The 19,315-nt window shown below is 32.9% G+C and overlaps 1 protein-coding gene across 13 annotated transcripts in view; it reads right to left on the reverse strand.

Annotated features, from left to right (window-relative positions):
- LOC142337356 (cys-loop ligand-gated ion channel-like) overlaps positions 1-19,315 on the reverse strand; it is a 94,453-nt gene that overhangs the window by 57,544 nt on the left and 17,594 nt on the right. For 4 of the 13 annotated variants that reach the window (XM_075386562.1, XM_075386606.1, XM_075386560.1 and 1 more), the window contains one exon: positions 10,044-10,256. In XM_075386562.1, the coding sequence (XP_075242677.1) occupies positions 10,044-10,256 (213 nt within the window). Of the gene's footprint in view, positions 1-10,043; positions 10,257-10,317; positions 10,893-19,315 lie in introns of those variants that run through there. The other 9 variants (XM_075386625.1, XM_075386630.1, XM_075386559.1 and 6 more) reach the window with 8 other exon arrangements.

Here is a 19,315-nt window from a genome sequence, read left to right on the forward strand (position 1 = left end):
TCTATTACGAACACAAAATTGGTTCATTTTTTGGCAAGAATTTTAAGTTTGAAGTTCTTTTTTTCATAGAAAATATCTTAATTTGAAGAAAAATCACACTAAAAGGGAACAAATATCTCATGTTCACGCAAAACTTCAATCCTCGATAACTCCTCAATAGAAAAACGAAAATCAAAAAAATCTTTTTAACTTTGAATTCTACGCTGGACCAGCTTTTTAATGATACCACTCACATTTCTCTGCGATGAATATATCGATCGGCCAAAATTGACTGAACAAAAATACCCATTTGAGTATATAGTTCCTCCCCCCACAAGTGGGGTCGGAACAAAAAGCATGTATTTATGGAGCCTCGGTAAATCTTCAAATAAAAATATTTGCAAAAGTGGGCGGGTGAAGCGGAGTGATTGGTACAAAATGTCCACGATTTTGAAAGAGCTTGACTGTGATATCTCTCTTATTTTTCCCATTGCTTTTTGAAATGCTGGAACAATCGTCAAATGAATTTTTTAAAAAAATTACTGAGCCGTTGTACCAGTCATGACACCAAAATGCATTATTTTAATAAACAGTACAGCAAAATTGGCAGCGTAGACCAAAAAGGTCGCGCAAACTTATAATGCCATTATTTATATATCTATATCTAAATCTATAAACACGTATGGCTGTATAATTCGCTACCCCAATGAACCCCAATGAACTAACATCAATTAATTTTAGCAGGTCTTGACTCAAATTTTCTGGGGTAAGGGGGGATAGGGACAGGGAGAGATAGTTGGGGAGGAGGGACCATTGGTTGCTCGAAAAAGAATGTAGTTAACGGAAATCGAGCTAACCTTTGATTGGATAAGATGATATCTTGATATACTGTAAATGGTGAACAAACAATTGATGAAAACAATGCGAAACTCGAGCAGTTTGTGTTCTTTCTAACACCAATGAATGGTCTCGAAAAGAAGAACCAAAATAAAAAAGCTAATAGCAACTAATATTAGCAACTCAGCTGAAGTAGCTATTAAAATTGTGGAAATAATGCCGCTTCCATTTCAGACCACTAATTTACCTAGATACCTGTCTCATTAAATCATAATAGCAACACGAAAATAAATAAAGGAAAACAAACAAAAAGCGTAAAATGAAAATATAACTGCTGTTAAACGAAGAAATGAACAAGCGAAAAAGATGTGAAAATTCTGAGTAAAAAAATAAGTAAGTAGCAATTATTGCATTACGAAGGAAGGTTATGAATTATTACTGCTTATTGCCAAGGAGAACAGTATAGATTTGCATTAAGACTGAAGGAAAAGCGCAGATTTTCACTTCCTGTTTTGTTGAATTGTAAATAATTGGCACTCGAAATTGCTCTTTCTTCTAGTTCCCCATAAAAGTGCCTAAAATTTCACAGCGGCGTAACTAAAAATACATCAGTACCAATAGCTCATAATACTTTTAGTTTGTAAAGTTTTTTCAATTATAACGAAAAAAAACTAGTGAGTTGTAATTCAGGGGAAGAAAATAAGCTCGAAATTAGGATAAACTGAAACGTACGCGTTTTTCATCAGTCGAAGGAAAATTTAAACTGAAGAGCATAAAAAGAACCTTAAAACACAAAAACGTTAGAAGTGAAATTTAGGAATGACTTTTAGGGAGAGAGAAGGAATGGAATAAAGGAAAAATAAGCATCTTAACAGTTTTGCGCAAATATTACTTAACAGAAAGTACTTTGCAAAAGCTAGCTAGTTATTACTACCAAATGTCAAAACGACACCAATATATTTGTGCATGAGAGCGGAAAATTATTAAACTGTGATGGAAATGAACTGTATCTTTTGAAGACAAAATGAAACCACAAAAAACAAAAGCCTAACTTTTCCTCCCAAGCTTTAAGAGAACAAAGCTATATGTACGGCGGATATAAGAGCAATAAGTAAAATATAAAACAACGTTTTTAAACCACGTTTATTGAAAGAGTAAATGGATTCGACCTAATTTTAACAAAAGTACATTTAGTACTCAATTAAGAAGGGATACTATACGCCGTTCAATTTTGTGTTTTCCGCCCCACTTGGGAATATTCTATCGAAATTGATAATGGCAAATGCACTTCAAAAAACATTTCACGTGCACACCGGACGTGATTAGGAATAATCGCGTCTTACCTTGGGACATAAAATGAGAGAGGGGTAAAAGAGAGAGTAATGAACATAGTACATCTTCATGTACGTGAATAAAATGGAAAAAATGTTGTATGATTAAAAAAGAGATAAATCACGCCTCGCTGGTTTTCTGATGTGATTCGTCAACGTCGCATTTCATACCCCATAAAAGCGCCCAAAATTCACCCAATTTATAGCTCGGGGTTAACTTTTATATCTAAGCTTTAATAAACACACCTAAGACCGACCCGACCATTGATAACTAAAGCAAACATCATCGTTTTTAATAAATCCATCGTTTTTATAATTATGGAGGGAAAGCTCTTCTAAGTCGGTTCTGTACATGGAAAGATACTTAAAACCCTGATTTTTTACGACCACAAATCAAAAGTCAGTTTAAATAATACTTGGATGCTTCATGTTCATTGCAGATGTAAATTTGAAATAATCCAAGCAATTTAAAGAGCAATAGATTGGCGCAACTTCAGTCGCTCTGTGAAACTTAGACTTTCAGAAAATGACTCAGACTGTTCTTGAAATAGTTTTCAATTCAGACATGAAACAGTCAGCACTAAAAACTACAAACACAGATCTCTTATAAAACCATTATATTTATAACTTTTCTTTAAATAACTTTCAATTATCCGCGAGTGCTGTGATTTTTTACATGGTTCAATATAACGACAGAGCATAAAAGATGACAAGAACGTACATGGAATTTTTAATCATCCAATATAAAAAATGTGAACTATTCTAATTGGCAGCAGCAATAGGTATCAATAGTGCGAATTTTGACTTTGCCTTTTGCGAAGTCCAAGAATAGGAGATCACATGCAAAACCTATACAAAGATCATTTTCTTCCTTCCGAATTTTTAATTAAATTTAAAAATGAGCAAACGAGGCCAAAACTTTCTTACAACATTTATTTGTTCGCATTTTCATTGTTTCGATCAGCCTTCTTAAAGATGGTTGACCACGAGTTACTTTATAAACAAAAACGTGATGAGTAGTGATTCAAACAATTTTGATATTCAAGCTTTTTTACAGTAAAAACGTTGAGAAAGCAAACTTCCGATTGGCCCATGTTTTCGAACAGCCTGAAAAGTAATCTTCAGTAATCGAAACCTGTAAATTCTTCAGCTTCAGTGCAAGTAATTACTGTTTTTATATGAGTGTCTCTGCGGTAAAATTGTTTGAAGAAACACTTTTGTAGAAACGCTATGAATTTTTCCTCGATTTCTGAGAGTTTTCGTTGTCTTACAACCTTCCTACAATTTATGGGCCCCAACTACTTTTCACAAAAATTGGAGAACAGTTATTAGATGAACTTTAATTGCAGAATAATGGTATAGATTAAATTAAAGTCAGAAGATACAGTTTTGGTAATCTTTTTAGATTACATTGAATAGTTTTTGATTGTTAGCACTGTTTGCCAAAACTCATAATATAGGTGTAGTGCATGATTTCTGGTATGCTGACAAATTTATGACATTTTGCTAGAAAGCAGAAACCAAAAAAAGGCTGATGAGAAATGTGAGTTAAATATTGCAAACCATTGCCATTCCTCCTAGAACTAACAGTTGATCAAAAACAGAGAGCCTTTTTGAACAAAAAAAAGAAATCGTTTTTTCAATCAATTCGCATTGTTTGTAAAAGTTTTCCGCAACTTAAAAGAATTGGATGAAAACAATTTTTGGACAGCAACAATAAAAAGCAACATAGGTTGTAGTCATACGGAATCAAAATAAAAATATCGGAAACAGTTGCGGCAGCAAGTTGTTTGAAAACATTTTTCAACATTTGTGCAGAATAAAAAACAAGTCCGAAACTTCGATAAAAGTTTGTATAGAAAAAATTGCATGCATTTAAGAATCAAGAACATTGAACATCTTTAAGTCTGACTAAAATTGTTTTTCGTAAGGATTTTATCAGCAGCTTTCAACTCGGCATATGAAATTCAATGGGGTACTGGATGAAACAAGGTTGCGTGACAATTTTAGAATCCAGTCAACTTTTGCCGGTCTTTGGAACTTTCTTTGAAATCAGTAGACGTTGGTTTTTACAAACAACTCAAAACCCAAAAGATGTGCGTTTCATGGAAATATTTTTTAAAAATAATTTTTAGCAGGCTGGTGCATGTCTCTAAAAGTAACAAAACTGCAAGTACAGCTTAATAAAAATAATTAGAAACACCTTGTAGAAAGTGGGAGTCATGGGGTCACATTAGCTAGCATTTAATTAGATACAACCCAGCCCAAGAAACTGCCGCTTATTTAGAACCCTTTGTCTAAATTTTAAAAGTTTAAAAATTTGCAAGAACGGGATACAGCGAATATATCTTAAGGCGAATACAGCAAAATGCTCAAAATCAAGAACATTGAACTTCCTATATTCCAATTAAATTTTTCTTCATTGATTTCATCTACAACAAGTTACTCATCAGATGACATGCAATTAACATTTTTCTTATCATAACTACGTAGCTGTAGAAATTGTTATGCCTGCTGCTCAAATATGTGTTTTCTAAATTCGGAGGTACAAAATTGTCAGAATTTTTTTTTAAATTTTTAATTCTTTCCCTAAAGTGATTATAAAGAATGATAACGGCTAAAAAAAAACTGGTTTGTGTTCATCACTATCTAAAAGCAACGTCTTTAGAAATTCTTTGTTTACATGATGCTTGCTTTCTTCTGGATCCATCCTGTTATGTTTTTAATGCGCAAATGTCGCTAGCTTTAGTACAAGGAATGAATTAATCTTCATGAACAAACAAATCAACAAGATTTTTTTTCTTTTTTCACTGGAAGTTATCAAATAAAGCTCTCCATTTTGACTGATGCCACTCTGTACAAAATTACAAAACTTTTCATTAATATTTATAATTTTAATCAATAGATTTAAAGAACTTTCGAAGGAACTTACCAATTTCTCCTTATATAAAATCCAACCGACAAGAAGTTGATAAAAAAGGCCTGCTGCTTGTTATGAAACATAAGAACGTCAGACGAAAAGAGTCCGAAAAGAAACTCACCTTTTGAGAAATCGGCCTGAAGCACACTTTAAATCAGGTTTCTTGTCTCTTATTGTCTTCGCACTGCATTAAGACAAAAAAGCAACGAGGCCTGAATTAAGATGGCAAGATCGAGGGAAAAGTAAAAACAATGGAAAAGGCTAGAGGGTCGTAAATTAATCCTACGCTGTTCTGTTCAAACGTGTATAACTACTATAGCTGCCCCCTCACTCGATCTATTTGAAATTGAATAAAAGCAAGAATAGTTGTGAATATGGATAAAGTAGCATCAAGACAAACACTGAGGCAAAAATGAAGTCGCTTTTTATCAGATGGTATTGGTATTAAAAATTAATAAACCAGGCAGAAAAGCATAGATTTCTTTCTATTTGTTATACTAGTCCTATAATAGGAGTCAAATGTTGATGAAGCTGCTTTTTTGAAGTTTAACTACGAAGCAAAATTGAGAAAGGGAATAATAAGGCAGTATAATAATCAATGAAATATATCCTGCCAAACGCTCATCTTAGTTGATTGGAGAGCATTATTTGTCCAGTAATGCTTTCAATAAAAAACAACAAAAGGAGATGCAGAAAAAGTGTAATCGATCATTCATTTTGTTATATTTTTTAAAATTTCGAGTCAGGAGCTGCAGGTGCCACACGAACAGAAGAGTGGACTAAAATCAGGAAGAGATTTCCGTTTGAAGTATTTTGTATTAACCAATTTGGTACTGTAATCCCTCTGGCCTTAGAGGTTAATAATACAAAAAGGGAGATTGCACAGAAAGTATATGAAAAAAACAACGACGACATAAAACAGAGCAATAAACAGTCAATGATAGACAAATATGGTGGTACAATATCAAGGGCTTCAGCCTGTTCAAAAGTTGAAATAATGGAACTATTTTCATAATGCCTGCAGCATTTATAGGTTTCTGACAATTTGTTCCTCTCTCAGGAAAATCAATGGTCGAAAAATTCTGAATCTCATCATTTACAGCTGGATCAATCCAGAACGGGTTGCTGAAAAGCTTATCCGTTGTCAGATGTGTTGTAATTGCCAAACGTTTAGGTCTAAGAGATGAACTGGATAAAATATTAGGTGATCAGTATCTATAAGTAAGAAACTCTGAGTGATCAGTATCTCTGATATCTCTGAGGGAATGAGTAGAATTTTTTCTCAAAACGAAACGAAAACAGATAAAGAGCATAAGAAAATTTTAAAAATTGCGATTTATGGCATTTATTTACCTCAGAAATGTTGAAAACGTCTTCTTTGGACATAAGCCTCAAAACGTTCTATAGTTACATTAACAAGATTGAAAGGCTTTTTGGTTGTTTTTGCATTATATTGCATCGTAAGCTCTGATAGCCTAGAAATAATTTGATGTAATATTTAAGACATCAAACATTGGGGCATAACTTCTCACTAGCTCTTCGTTCCACTAGTATATTTGACGACCAAAAATGATGACGGCTTTTGTATTAATATTTATGCAAAAAGCTTACATTTTCGAAAGTTATTTTGAAAAACTTAATGCACAAAATTGCAGTTCTGCACCGATATATTTGCTTGGCTTGCAACTGTGCTCAACTGCTTCCGCTATTTACAAATTGAGTCTAACAAAACTTTCTGAGTCGAATTGTGTGAACTCCAACTATTTTTTTTTGCAAAATTTGCTTTAGCAGCATCTTAATTTTGAGTGGAAGTTGCTTCTTTTTAACAACTTATATGCAAGCAATTTTGAAAAATAATTTATGAAGAGCAAAAAATTTTGGTTGCAGCGATCAATTTTTTTTAGATATGCAAAGAAAACATCTGGTTAAATAAAGACAATTGGAAAAATTTTTCATGATAACAATTGCAAAAACATGACTGCATTAACGGATTCACTCTACTTCGTTTAGAAGTTCCTCTAAACTCTTCTATTGCAAATTTTAATTAACTAACAAGCTTGAGGAACGCTGAAACAAAAATATGATTAAATGCTGAAGGTTCAATCAACTATTTGAAAAAATGAAGCACTTTTGTTTGGTATATACATACTTGCATGATTAAAACATTAAATTGTAGTTTCTGAGAGCTAAATTGAACTAAATTAGTACAGCAAACTTCGGCTGCACAAACTTCGGGAGTTACAAACCAAGAATTGCAAATACAAAAAAGTTTTAACAAAGTTGTAGAATCAAGAGGCAGCTAACAACTGTTTATATTTCTGCTATTTTCAAAGTTTTGAAAAAATGAGACATAAGGAAATAAGCCGTTTTACATTGGACCCTTCGGTAAAATTGCTGTTAAACTCAAAAACACCATTTTATAAATAAATAAAGTTAGGTTTATTTTGTTAAGACATCTCAAGAAATTTTTGCATGAATTGTCTTCAAAGACCAGCGCTGTTATTTTTGTTAGAGATATGGTTTCAATTTTTTTATAATATTTTGAATATTTGAAGTAAATTTTTTGGCAGTTTTTCTCAACTAAATCGCAATTGCAATAAATATGTTGGCACAAAGCTGTTCTCTTGGAATTTTTAAAGTAAACATAAGGATTGCAATAACAATTGATAATTCGTATGTGGAGTGACAACGGATTTTTTTATCAATTTTCCAACGAAAAAAAATCTGACAAAATTCTAAAACTGATTTCAGATCCTTATTCTGATAGCGGGCAAGCCAAGGGAAAAAATTTCGGCATTTTCTTTATCGTAATCTTGCAGCAAAAATGATGAAGTATAATCTTTTTCTACAAAAATTGATGAAGTATAATCTGATCAGATCCAGCTTTATAATGATTATTTTGAATTGTAATAAATTTCTCTGAGTAGTCTAAGTACTCAATTAGAAAGTTTTGTCTTTTTCAAGTTTTCACATTTGTTGGCTTCAAATGCTAAACGTTGTCAGACAGAAGGCTTCTAGGTGATACAATATTTTGCTTTTACCTTATCATTGAGAACTTGAAAAGCCGCAGAATTTGTTTTTATGTGAAGTAAAATTTCAACCCACTGAAAGAAATTATCAGAATATCAAACAATTGAAATGCTTTTCCTGCTCCATAATCTTCTATTTGACGAAAACGAGAAAAATTCTAGCATCTAATCAATCTAAAATTCTAACTCGTCAAACCAACTTGAAAAATTAATTAACTGATCAAAAAAAATTAAATTCGAAAATCTTTTATGGTTTTGCCCCTACATAAATCAGAAATTTTCAACTACTCACTATAGTTTTACCCATCAACTCATTAATCTTAACTAAGAAAATATTTGCCGATAAGCAGTTGAAGAGATTTTGAAGGTTTGTCTTTGGTCCCCTATCATACTGTTTGCTACAAAAAATAGATAAAGTGTCAGATTTATTCAGGACGAACGAGAAAATTATCAAAAATTCGTCGCACAATAATGTAACTAAATATTTTTTTTCGCATTCAGCCTTTGTTGCATCTTCTCAACGAGATGATTTTTTCATTTGGATAAATTTTCAAATGAAAAAGTTCTCTTCTAAGAAATACCAAGTTTTTTCATCAGGATAAGTTAAGAAATAAAAAGACAAATCAAAATTTGACTCAAAAACAGACAAAAAAGAAAAACCAAAAGTAAATAAGAATGTAATTTTTTTTGGAAACGTTTTAAAAATGAGGCAAACTTGTACTCTGTACAATTTTTTTCCGTTCCTGATTATGAAAACTGTATTTTTAGTCTAATTACCCAATTTTCTTACACACACATTTCAATGCGTTCAGAAAAATGGTTTTTGACGTGTTAAAAATGTAGGAATTAACATACAAATATTTAGAGAATTTTGGGTGAGTTTTTGTAAGAAGTGCGGTGAATGCTGTGAAAATTTAAAAGAAATGAGTTGATTGCAGTAAATGCGGTGAAAAAGAATTTCATAGCATTTCTCACGGAAATTCACTGCGAAGTTCACCACATTCCTTACAGAAATTCACCGAATCAACATTTGTGGCATATTATTGTAAGAAATGCGGCAAATCCGGTGAAAAAAATAATTTGCCACATTTTACCGCATTTCTTACACAAATTCACCGCATTTCTTGCAAAAAATTACCGCATTTGTTTTCCAACCCAATGTTAATTGAATTTGATTCAAATTCACAAAAACTATCGTAGAAGTAAGGGGCAGTTGGTGCAGTGGAATAAGAACGTGAAGACATGCACGAGGTGAGAGGTCCGAACGAATTTTTTTGTAAGATTACCCAAAACGCGGTGAAAGAAAATAATTCACCGCGACTCACTGCATTCACCGCCAAAAGATTTTTAAAAATAATGGTGATTTTTTTCACCGCATATCACCGCATTTCTTACAAAACTTCACTGCAAAACCTCTGATATTAATGTTTCAGCTCCTCAGAACGAGGATTGTAAAATTGTATCTCTTATTTTCTAGAAATTCACAACAAATATATTTTAAGGCTATAACTAATTCAGATGTTCGCCACTTCATAGTGAAAACTATTAAAAAAGATGTACATTTAGCTGTTCTTTTCTATAATTCAATCAAGCTTAAAATGACTGTGCATAAAACGTATGAGTTGCTATGTTTAATATTTATCCGATGATAGTTTTCGTAACATTAAGCTAAAAGGTTCTGAAAAAAGATTGAATGTCATTCTTTCAACTCTACAAACCACCAGTTTTCTGTTATTTCACAATCAACAAGAGTTAGCCTTTGAATTCTTTCCTATGATAGTCCCGCCAGCTTAGTGGGGTTATAGAACCTATGGCCCCACCAATTGTCACAATTACATAATTACCAGGGGGTTGTATTACCGCGGGTAGTCTGTAAAGGGAAAGAACGAAGCTTTTGAGTGGGTAAGAATTTGAGTGGGCTAATTGTGTTAATGAAGCATGACTTACCTCTTGAGGCGTTGGCTCCGGCTTTGGCAGGTACTCGGCGAAGAAGTCCATCTTGGCCTTGTAAGTCCTGGGAAAGGTGGCGTTGTACTCGACAGTGAGGTTGTCAAAGGGACTCTTGCCACCCCGCATCCTGTTGGTCTTCTTGTCATTGGTCATGGGGGTACCCTGGTCCATAATAGCTTGGTTTATAAGAGCTATCTCAGCCGGCATGCTCTGCAACAACCAGAGACACGCTGGTAGAGTAATAATAAGTTATTAAAACTAGGGTGCTAACCAGAAGTGGACTGTTCATGTTACTGGAGAAGTGTTTCAAAGGTGTCCCAGCTGGAGTTGGGTCTCTACTGCTGCTGTCGCCAGCTGCCAACTCGTATACCCTCATTGTTACTTCTTATAACACTAAACCGCTAATATGTAATAACTCGCGCAAATTGGTTATGAATGTAAAGTGCAAACCACTTTGTAGCCGGCCTTACAACTCGGTTACCACCTATATCTTCAGCAGAGCTATCTCTAACTGAAGCGTAACTTGAATACACACACACTGGTAATGTCAGGTAAGAATTATGATTAGAGCTTTTTATTTATATACCACATTAAGTTGGTAGAATTATAACTAATAAAATTTATAAGCAACTTATATCTGCTGTTGTAATAACCAGTTTTTGTTTTTGACACAAATCACAGGTATAATTCAGGGGCATAGACTATTTTCCTGAGCTATCTTAATACACTTGTCCTCTAAATAGAAACAGTCTGGTTTTGAAGAATCCAATATATAAACTGACCTAATCTTTGTTGCTATTTTAATCCTAATTCTTCCATATTCTGATCAAAACGTGGTCTAAATGTTCGCATTTTTATTTTGTACAATATTAAAAGATTACCAAACTTAATATTGCTACCGATTTGTCGCATTATTGCGTCTATGGTTCAACTTAGACTAAATTTCGCTATGAAAAAAAACTAAGTACGTTTTGTTAAACATCAAAAAGAAATGTTGCACCGGTCATATAACATAAACAGATGAATAGATCCAACAAAATATAAAGTTTTTGTTGAAAAGCTACAATTGTACTTGAAAATTATAATTAAGAAAACTCTCTTAGTTCTTTTCCTGGAGAACAGCTTCAAGCAACGTTTTAAGTCACGCCAAATGCACCAATAAATGAAATTTAAGACAAAATAAAACCAGCCCCAAAAGCTTCAAGACTTTCCGACCCGTTTAAGTTTTGACTAAATCACCGATTGAACCAAAGTTATGGCTCCAAAATTCAAATTCAACTAAAGTTATGGGAGATTATATAATCAAGCAACCTTTAGTATAATTGGCACTACTTCAAACATATATCAATGTATTTTGCCAATTCCAAAAGATTACTTCCAAAATTCTGGCTTTATTGAAATTCAAAACCACAGCGAACGAGTTTTGCCAAGGGTATCTTAGACGTTATGTAATATGTCAAATTTATGAATTTTCTAAACAATTTGATAGGAATATGCCTAAATGAGGTAAAGTTGGTTAGGGAAATGTGAGTATTGAGATTAAAATGCGCGTGAACGAATAAGCAAACTGAAAATTCAGCCCACTATGAGGTCAGAAAGACACGAGTGTCTGCTTTTTCAGCTTGAGCAAAATTATGTTATCTAGCCAAGGAAACAGACACACGTGGAAGGGAATTAGTCTGCTCAAGTTGGGCCCAAAATTCATAACTAATGCAAAAAATATGCACTTCAAATTTAATCAAGTGCGTCCTTTTAACAGTTCAAAACTTGTAGAGATCGCGTTGCTAAAATGTGCACCAACTAGAAACCAAATAGCAGACATGCTTCAATAATTTGTTAAAACGTGAATTAATTTTAAAATCGCGAACCCGCACTGTAAAAAGGAACATAAAACGCTATAGCCCTGAAACTGGGCAAAAAATGACCCGAATGTTGAATTGATTAAATCTCGCTTGGTAATTGAAGTTGCTTTTAACAATAGAATTTGATTTTCTATTTTGTATGCAGGGTTGAGGCTAGGGGGAGCATTCTACTGCTATTGCATGACGGCAGAGAGGGGGGGTGTACAGATCCACTTAGATTGGAAGAGACTATGTTGTATTGTGTGACTTTAATAAGTTTTGGGTGGAAATTTTGCTAAAAAACGGAAAGTAAATTGAGGAAAAATAGGATATAAATAGCGGGAAGAGAATTCAATTCGCATTTGGCCACCAGACAGCTCCGGGTTTGAAAGCGCCCTTAGAAAGATAAAATCAATGCAGGGTTTGGTGCCGTTGAACCGAATAAATGAAAAACCGAAAATCTCTTTTTGATCATTTTAATCTCGCATTTCGGAGTGCTTTTTTGTCTGTCGCTTGCTATTTTTTGAAGCGATAAAAATTATTAAAATAATTTTATTTAATGAGAGATGTAAATGTTTTAATCTAATCTATTTGCTTGTTCAGACGTCTGATTAATTTCCTGCATCGTTTGATCTCGGCTAAAGTATCTCAGCTTCAACAGTTTGGTCTTCAGAGTTTTTAAAGCAGATTTATTGCACTTCATAATCGCATCGTTATAAATGGCTACTGATACTCTGAAAACTTGGCAAAAATTTTCAAGACGGTACATGAAAAAAATCCTTAATTGTGAAAAAAACTTGGAGCGAGGAAAAAAATGGCTTTTAATAGCTTTTCGACTGTCTTTAATGGCTTTTCGGCTGTCTTCATTCTTATAGGTAAATGTATTGACATTTATCTCTGTAGTTTTTACACCATTTTAGCATTAGATGGTTATTTTATAGGTTGTCTTTCATATTCATCAAACTATTTTTTCACCAACTATCAATTTTGAAAAAAATCTACATTTTCAGATACAGAAGCTAATCGGTCGTGATTAATTTAGAAGCCGTCTTTTTTGCATGATTTGAGAGCGATCGATCAACAGAGAACAGAAAAAAGGGAAAGAAGTGATAATCGCGCGGGTGCGGCGCAGGAGGCGATGTTAGAGGAGGGGGGGGGGGGGGGGGGAGGACTTTCTATAGATGGCACTTACCTGCTGCCAATATCGATTAGCATCCACTTAGTCTTCTCCCAAGAGAGGGGTGGACAGAAAGAAACAAGGAAAAATAGGGGATTGAATTAAGCTGCAAACTATGATTGCAATCTTTGTTCACTACACGAAATCATTGTAAATCGGCTAGCACTTATAATGCGAGAGTAATCTCGGTAGTATGGATACGGATTAAAAGAGTCAAGGTTGATTGACAATTTGAAGGTATTTCAACTATGAACGTGGATAAAATATAAAACTTAGATGCACTGGAGCAGAAAAACTATAAGTTCGGAAAAAACTTTCAGTCTGTCTCCATCAATGCTCTTTTAAAATTGACATCAAACTTTTTCTTGTTGCTAACAATATGTGTTCATTGATTTCAAGTTAATTCGGTTTAAGAGGGCAAAATTTTTGTATCAGTCAAATTCCTTGAAATAACAAGCAAAACAACCAACGCAAAAACAGGAGTTCAAAATAACGAAAAGGCAACGTTAGATAAAATGATAGAATCGTATTGATCATGTTTTATGTACTGGTTTTGCATATTTCTCCGCCCAAAATAAATAAGTTACCGGGTGTTTTTCCATCTCAACCTGGACCCCATTAGCTGGAAGATCATCTTTTAATACTTGTTTATAAGATCGGGTCCATTTCTAAGGAAAAAATCTACCTAGTATGGAATGTACTTCGTTTGCATAGTGAGCGCTTGCAGGACTGCACGCAAGAAAACAGAATCACATGTTGGGTTGAAAGTAATCAAAAGTAAACAAAATCAGAGAAAATGCTCACTTTTATAGGTTTTTACGCCCGGAGACAAAAAGCGATCTAAGCTGATGTAAAATATGGGAGAAGGGAACTGTACGCATTTTAAAATCCTATAATACCCCCTCGAAATACTCCCCCTATTTACATGTAGCTGTTCGGTTGATTTTGTGATTAAGCAGATATGCTACTCAAATGCTTATAAAAAAGAAAATTTGTGATAAATAGCTAAATGCTTGGCCTTATGATGGTTATAAAACTGCGCCATTCAAACTCACTACATGCGTTTGAGAATAAAAACCATTTTTATTGTTTTTGATCAAGAGGCGTGAAAGGTTATGTGAAGGGAATTGTATCATTGCAAAATGTATTCGCGTAATTGCTGTTCTATTTTTGTAAAAGCTGAGATGAATAGTTGAAAAAACTCCAGGCCATGTCTACAAATTCATTCCACGTTGCGCACTTTATATAAAAGTGAAGGGAACAAACAATGAAAACAAATGATTATCAATCTCAAAGTGCATTTTTTCAGAAGATACTAAATCTCGTGTCCTTTTTGTTCTTCAACTAGTAAATGCTAATTTTTCATTAATTTGCGCACTACTCTGTTCATGTACCAATATACACTGTCTAGTGTTGACTTTCGATTAAAATTTAGCGCATTAATAATAGTATCATCAGTTTAACTCCTGCCTAAAAAAGTTTTTCTTTATGTGCGATCCGAATTTGATAACATTTAAGTTGAGTAGCAAGCCGTAACTACCGAGTTAATTGGGTGTCGTTATAAATATCATGGTAAATTAACTTTAGTATAAAGGGCGTGTTACTACAGTAATTACAAGTTATAAGCTACAAAAAATGACATTATGTTACTTTTATGGCACTTTTAAGGCACTTCTGGCACAAATTTCGGCGCACGAGTAACTTTTAAGTTCATCAAGGATAAAATTAGCCTGGGCGAACTCAATGAAATCATTTTAATCAAAATGACAAATTGCGCACAAATAAAAACTTAAAATACACTTGATATGTACTGTTTCAGAACTGAATTTGGGTTTTACAATTGATGTATGCTGGTTCAGTGCTGAATTGCGCTCAGACGCAAGTCCAGGCAGATGATTGATATCGAAATTTTACTGAGTTCAGTATGACTCCATGTCCTTATTTTTTAATCAAAACGTTGATTTCTTTGTCATGGATTTGAAATCCAAATCTCATGAATTTTAAAACAGATTATCTTTCTTACCTTTCTCGATAGCAGAAAAAACTTGACTAAAATGCACGCTTTCCCTCAAATTTGTTTTCATATATCGAAAAATAATTTGTTTTTTTTTCAGCAATTTTTTTGAGGACTAAAAAATTAACTACGTAAATAATTTTTTTCAAATTTCAGACCTAAATATTGATTGTGACAATCACAAATTTCCAGAAGAACTGATGTTCTGTTCACTTGGATTAATTTGGTTGTTTTGTATTACTTCACAGACGCCTCATAATAAAAGCAAATGACATTGTAATCAATTAAAGATATTTTTCGCATTGTCTACATTTTCTACTAACTTTGAAAAGCAACCAACAGACGCTGCATCCAAAGGGGATTAAAAAATTACCGTTAAAACAAGTTCATTACAATTTTTAGTGTTTTTCCATCCAAACTGTTGATAACGACTTAACAAAAAACTTATTAAGAAAACGAAGCTGTATTTTTAGGCATCAGCAAAAACTTTTTCTCGGGAGCAAAAACTATCATAGGATTAAGACTGCTGTTTTATAAATTCTCTTTTTAGAATTGCACTAAAAATGCGAGATTGATAAATTTACAAAAACCACTGCTAAGTGCTGATTCCAGGTTTGCTCGTTGTATGAAAGAGCAAAAACACAAGACACAAACATACTGAAAAAATTTACAAGTTCTGATCAATAATTGATCTAAAAGAGGTCACAAAAACTCGTTTTATAGAAAAATGGACTCCGAGGAAAACATAAACTTTAGAGTGGTGAAATGCAGCAGAATTCAGGTAAAATAATTTGTAATCTTTCAGCTATATAATCAAGCTTCAGTTCCAAAATTTGTTAAAAAGCAACATAAAAAAATAATGGATAGCGAAATAATTGGAATTCAAAAAATTAAACAATCCTAAATCGTGCATTCAACTCTTGCCGCAAATAAAGAATGAAAACTTGAAATGTCTGTCAAATAGTTTTAAAGGAATGTCAGAAAATATGAGAACATCCAAAATTCGAGATGTCAAAATCAAAACACTAAACAAAACAATACCTCTGATAAGAAGGCTAGGAAGTATGCGTTCGAACATAGTGTTCCAACCCTGCTCAAGCATGTTTTTGACTTAATTGCACAGCAAAGGAGGAAGAGATAGAAAGCTTTTAAAAAACTCTTAAAATTAAAAAAAATGCTCTATCCAAATGAAAAATCGCTGAAATCTCAAACCACTAAACCACTATATAAAATAAATAATAACACATTAGCCAATCTTTGATTATCGACATTAAGGAGAGTAAAAACCAATACAAACAACAAAATTGATTAAAATCAACAAGCATTGCCTACAACCAATACTCATTTTCTATATTCTTTTAAAAAAGCTTCGGCACCGTTTCCTCGCATTTTGTTTCAGAAAGCCGAAGCTTACAGAATCACAGTCTATTCATTGAAATATCAAAAAAAAAATCCATTGAGCCTTCTTTCAAGACCAGAAGACCAGTAATGTGATATGTGGCTTATTGTTCCGTCAATGTAGTGATCCGACAAAACAGTAAAAGAGAACCTCAAAAACTGGAATTTGTCAAAAATAAAAATTTTAAAAACATAGGAAAACTTGTAGCATCAACGCCAAAAACCAATTTTTAAAAAGAAAACAGCAACGGAAATTTCCGTGACCCAAAAAACAGAGCTCTATTTACTGAGAATAAGCTGAAATTTGGCAGAATGAAGATTGAAATTGGCAAATTCCAAAATTTTATAAGTTTTATGGAAAACAAAAGCTTTAAAACCGTAAGGGATAACGACCGTTTGCTTTAAGATAATACATAACAATTAAATTTTTTTTACGGTTGAGGAAGCTCATCGAAGATGTTATTAGTGAGACTAATTCAAAAGACAGCAAATTAAAAACGAATAAGGGAAGAACTCAAGATTTCACAAACATTGTTGAAGCCAAAAAAACCATCTGCTTTCCGCTGAGATTATGATGTGTGTTCATTGTTCATTGGCCTTCATTTGCATGTAAACCGAACTGTTAATAATTGGGTTTTATTTGAAATCATTCTGCTCTCTTTCTAACATACACAAGAAAACAGAAAAGATAGATTTTTAAAAAATATACATCGTGAAATTACAGTGCAAATAGTTTGACTACAAAAAGAACAACAACAAAAAACAAAATTGAGTGCTCTTGTTTTTCCTGCTTTAAAACAATAATAAAAAGTTCTAAACATTACCAAAATAGCTATTTTGACCAAAAACTCAATATGTCAAAAACAATTGATGAATTTTGGATAATTATCGAGTTAAATTACCGCAAAACCATTATGTATTAACTGAAAACCTTTTCATTAATTAATTTGTTGACATCGAAATGGATATCTGATTGATTGTTTTCAGTAATACGACAACAAAACGAACATCAAATGCTTGCAAAATTCAAGAATTCATTAAAAATTTGAAAAAACAATTTTTCAGAGCCTTACTATGCGCTTTTACCTAACAAATACAACGTTTATTCATTCAAATTCTATTAGAAAGTAAATGGGACCAGCTTTTAGATGAATTTTTAAAAGAAAGTAGACTTGATTGTGATTGGGATGATAAAATGTTGGACCCAAATTACAATCTGAATGATTTTTCTTTGCAAAAATCAACGATGAGACCAAAACTGGCGTCTCTATCGCTGCGCGGCTGTTAATAAACAAAGTTGTCCTAAAACGTCGAGTAGAATCTTTTTGGCAAACAAAAATCAGGTTTTAATTGAAATAAACTATTCATTTCCAAAAATATCGGTTTAAATTAATGAAAGACCGCAAAAACGTTACTTCCAGAAAACTTTCTTATGAACCGGAGGTACAATCCACCCAGTTCTAAATCTGAGTAAACGATGGTTGTGTCAGAAGGTTTTTTTGTAAGAACTACTGGTCAAGCTGGACAAAAAAGTTCCAAATAATGTAGCTGAAAATTTAGCCGAAACATATCGTTCAAACTATTCACCAAATCCCTTTTATCTTTAAATGTAAACCGATGAGAGTGTCATTTACAATTTTGTTGTGTTTTTGGCAAGAAAACTGATCGAAATATTAGCCAAAAATTTCGAAAAATTACGAAGAAAACAACGGACGTTAGGCTAACTTTCAGAAAAAGCTAAAGCTCCGTAACTCCTCGGAAAAAAACGAAATTCAAAAAAACTTTTAATTTGAAGATTTACGCTCGGCAAGCTTCTTAATAATACCACTCGCAACCCTGTACGACAAAAAAATATCAATCGGCAAAAATTGACTGAACAGAAAACCAGTGGAGTATACAGTTCCTCCCCCCACTAAAGTTAGTCGGAACAGCAATAACACTTCAACATCATTGTGTCTTTAAAGGGTCATTCTGAAACCAAATTTAACCATAAGCAAAATTTTTTCCTCCAAGGTTTTGGGGTTGGTTATGTAAGAAGCAATTTCTGTTCTAGTCCATGAACTTATCTGCTGAACAGAAAGAGTTTGACGCTTTAACTACAATAGCATTTGCAATTTTAGCCTAATTGCATGACGAATAAAAGTATATGGAAAAAAATTGATAACGTTATAAATAATTCTGAAGAGTCCAAATCTATTCGACAAAAATTTTTATTATATTTTTAAAAATCTAAATTCTTTAGAGCATTCAAATTGTGTAACCTCACACTTTAAGTCATTATAAACGTTGTCTATGTCTGTTTATTTTTATCATTTTTCCTTTATCACTTTTTCAACTGCATAGGACTTCTTGAATGGAGTTTTTAAATCTTGCTGAAGAACACTCAATGTTGTTTTCGAAAAAGAATACGTATGTAAAATATTTCAAAATTTTGCAATCTATTGACCAGGAAGAAAAACAAACGTCGAATTTTGTTTTCTGAATTCGAAACGCAAGATTATCTTTAGAATACAAGAATACTAACATTTTTAAAATCAGCATTTTCTTAGTGGAGTGAACAAAAATACTCATTTAAATTTTTGGTTAAAAAAGGTTTCAATCAATGTTAACATTTTTCCTATAACGGTATTTGAACCAACAAATAGCTTATAATTCTTCATCGCTTCCTTCCCTGTACCTGAATGACTTATAAAACATTGACCATCAAAAGTTAAGATTTGAATTTTGATACTTAAGGGTTTCAAAGATTGCAGTTTTTTATGTGCCTTTTGCCTAAACAACAACTCTTGCACCAGATATTTGAGATTTATATAGTGTAAGATCTTACAAAATTTTTTAC

Source organism: Convolutriloba macropyga, chromosome 1 (genome assembly GCF_964194025.1).
Source record: "Convolutriloba macropyga chromosome 1, txConMacr16.3, whole genome shotgun sequence".
NCBI classification, from domain to species: domain Eukaryota; kingdom Metazoa; phylum Xenacoelomorpha; order Acoela; family Convolutidae; genus Convolutriloba; species Convolutriloba macropyga.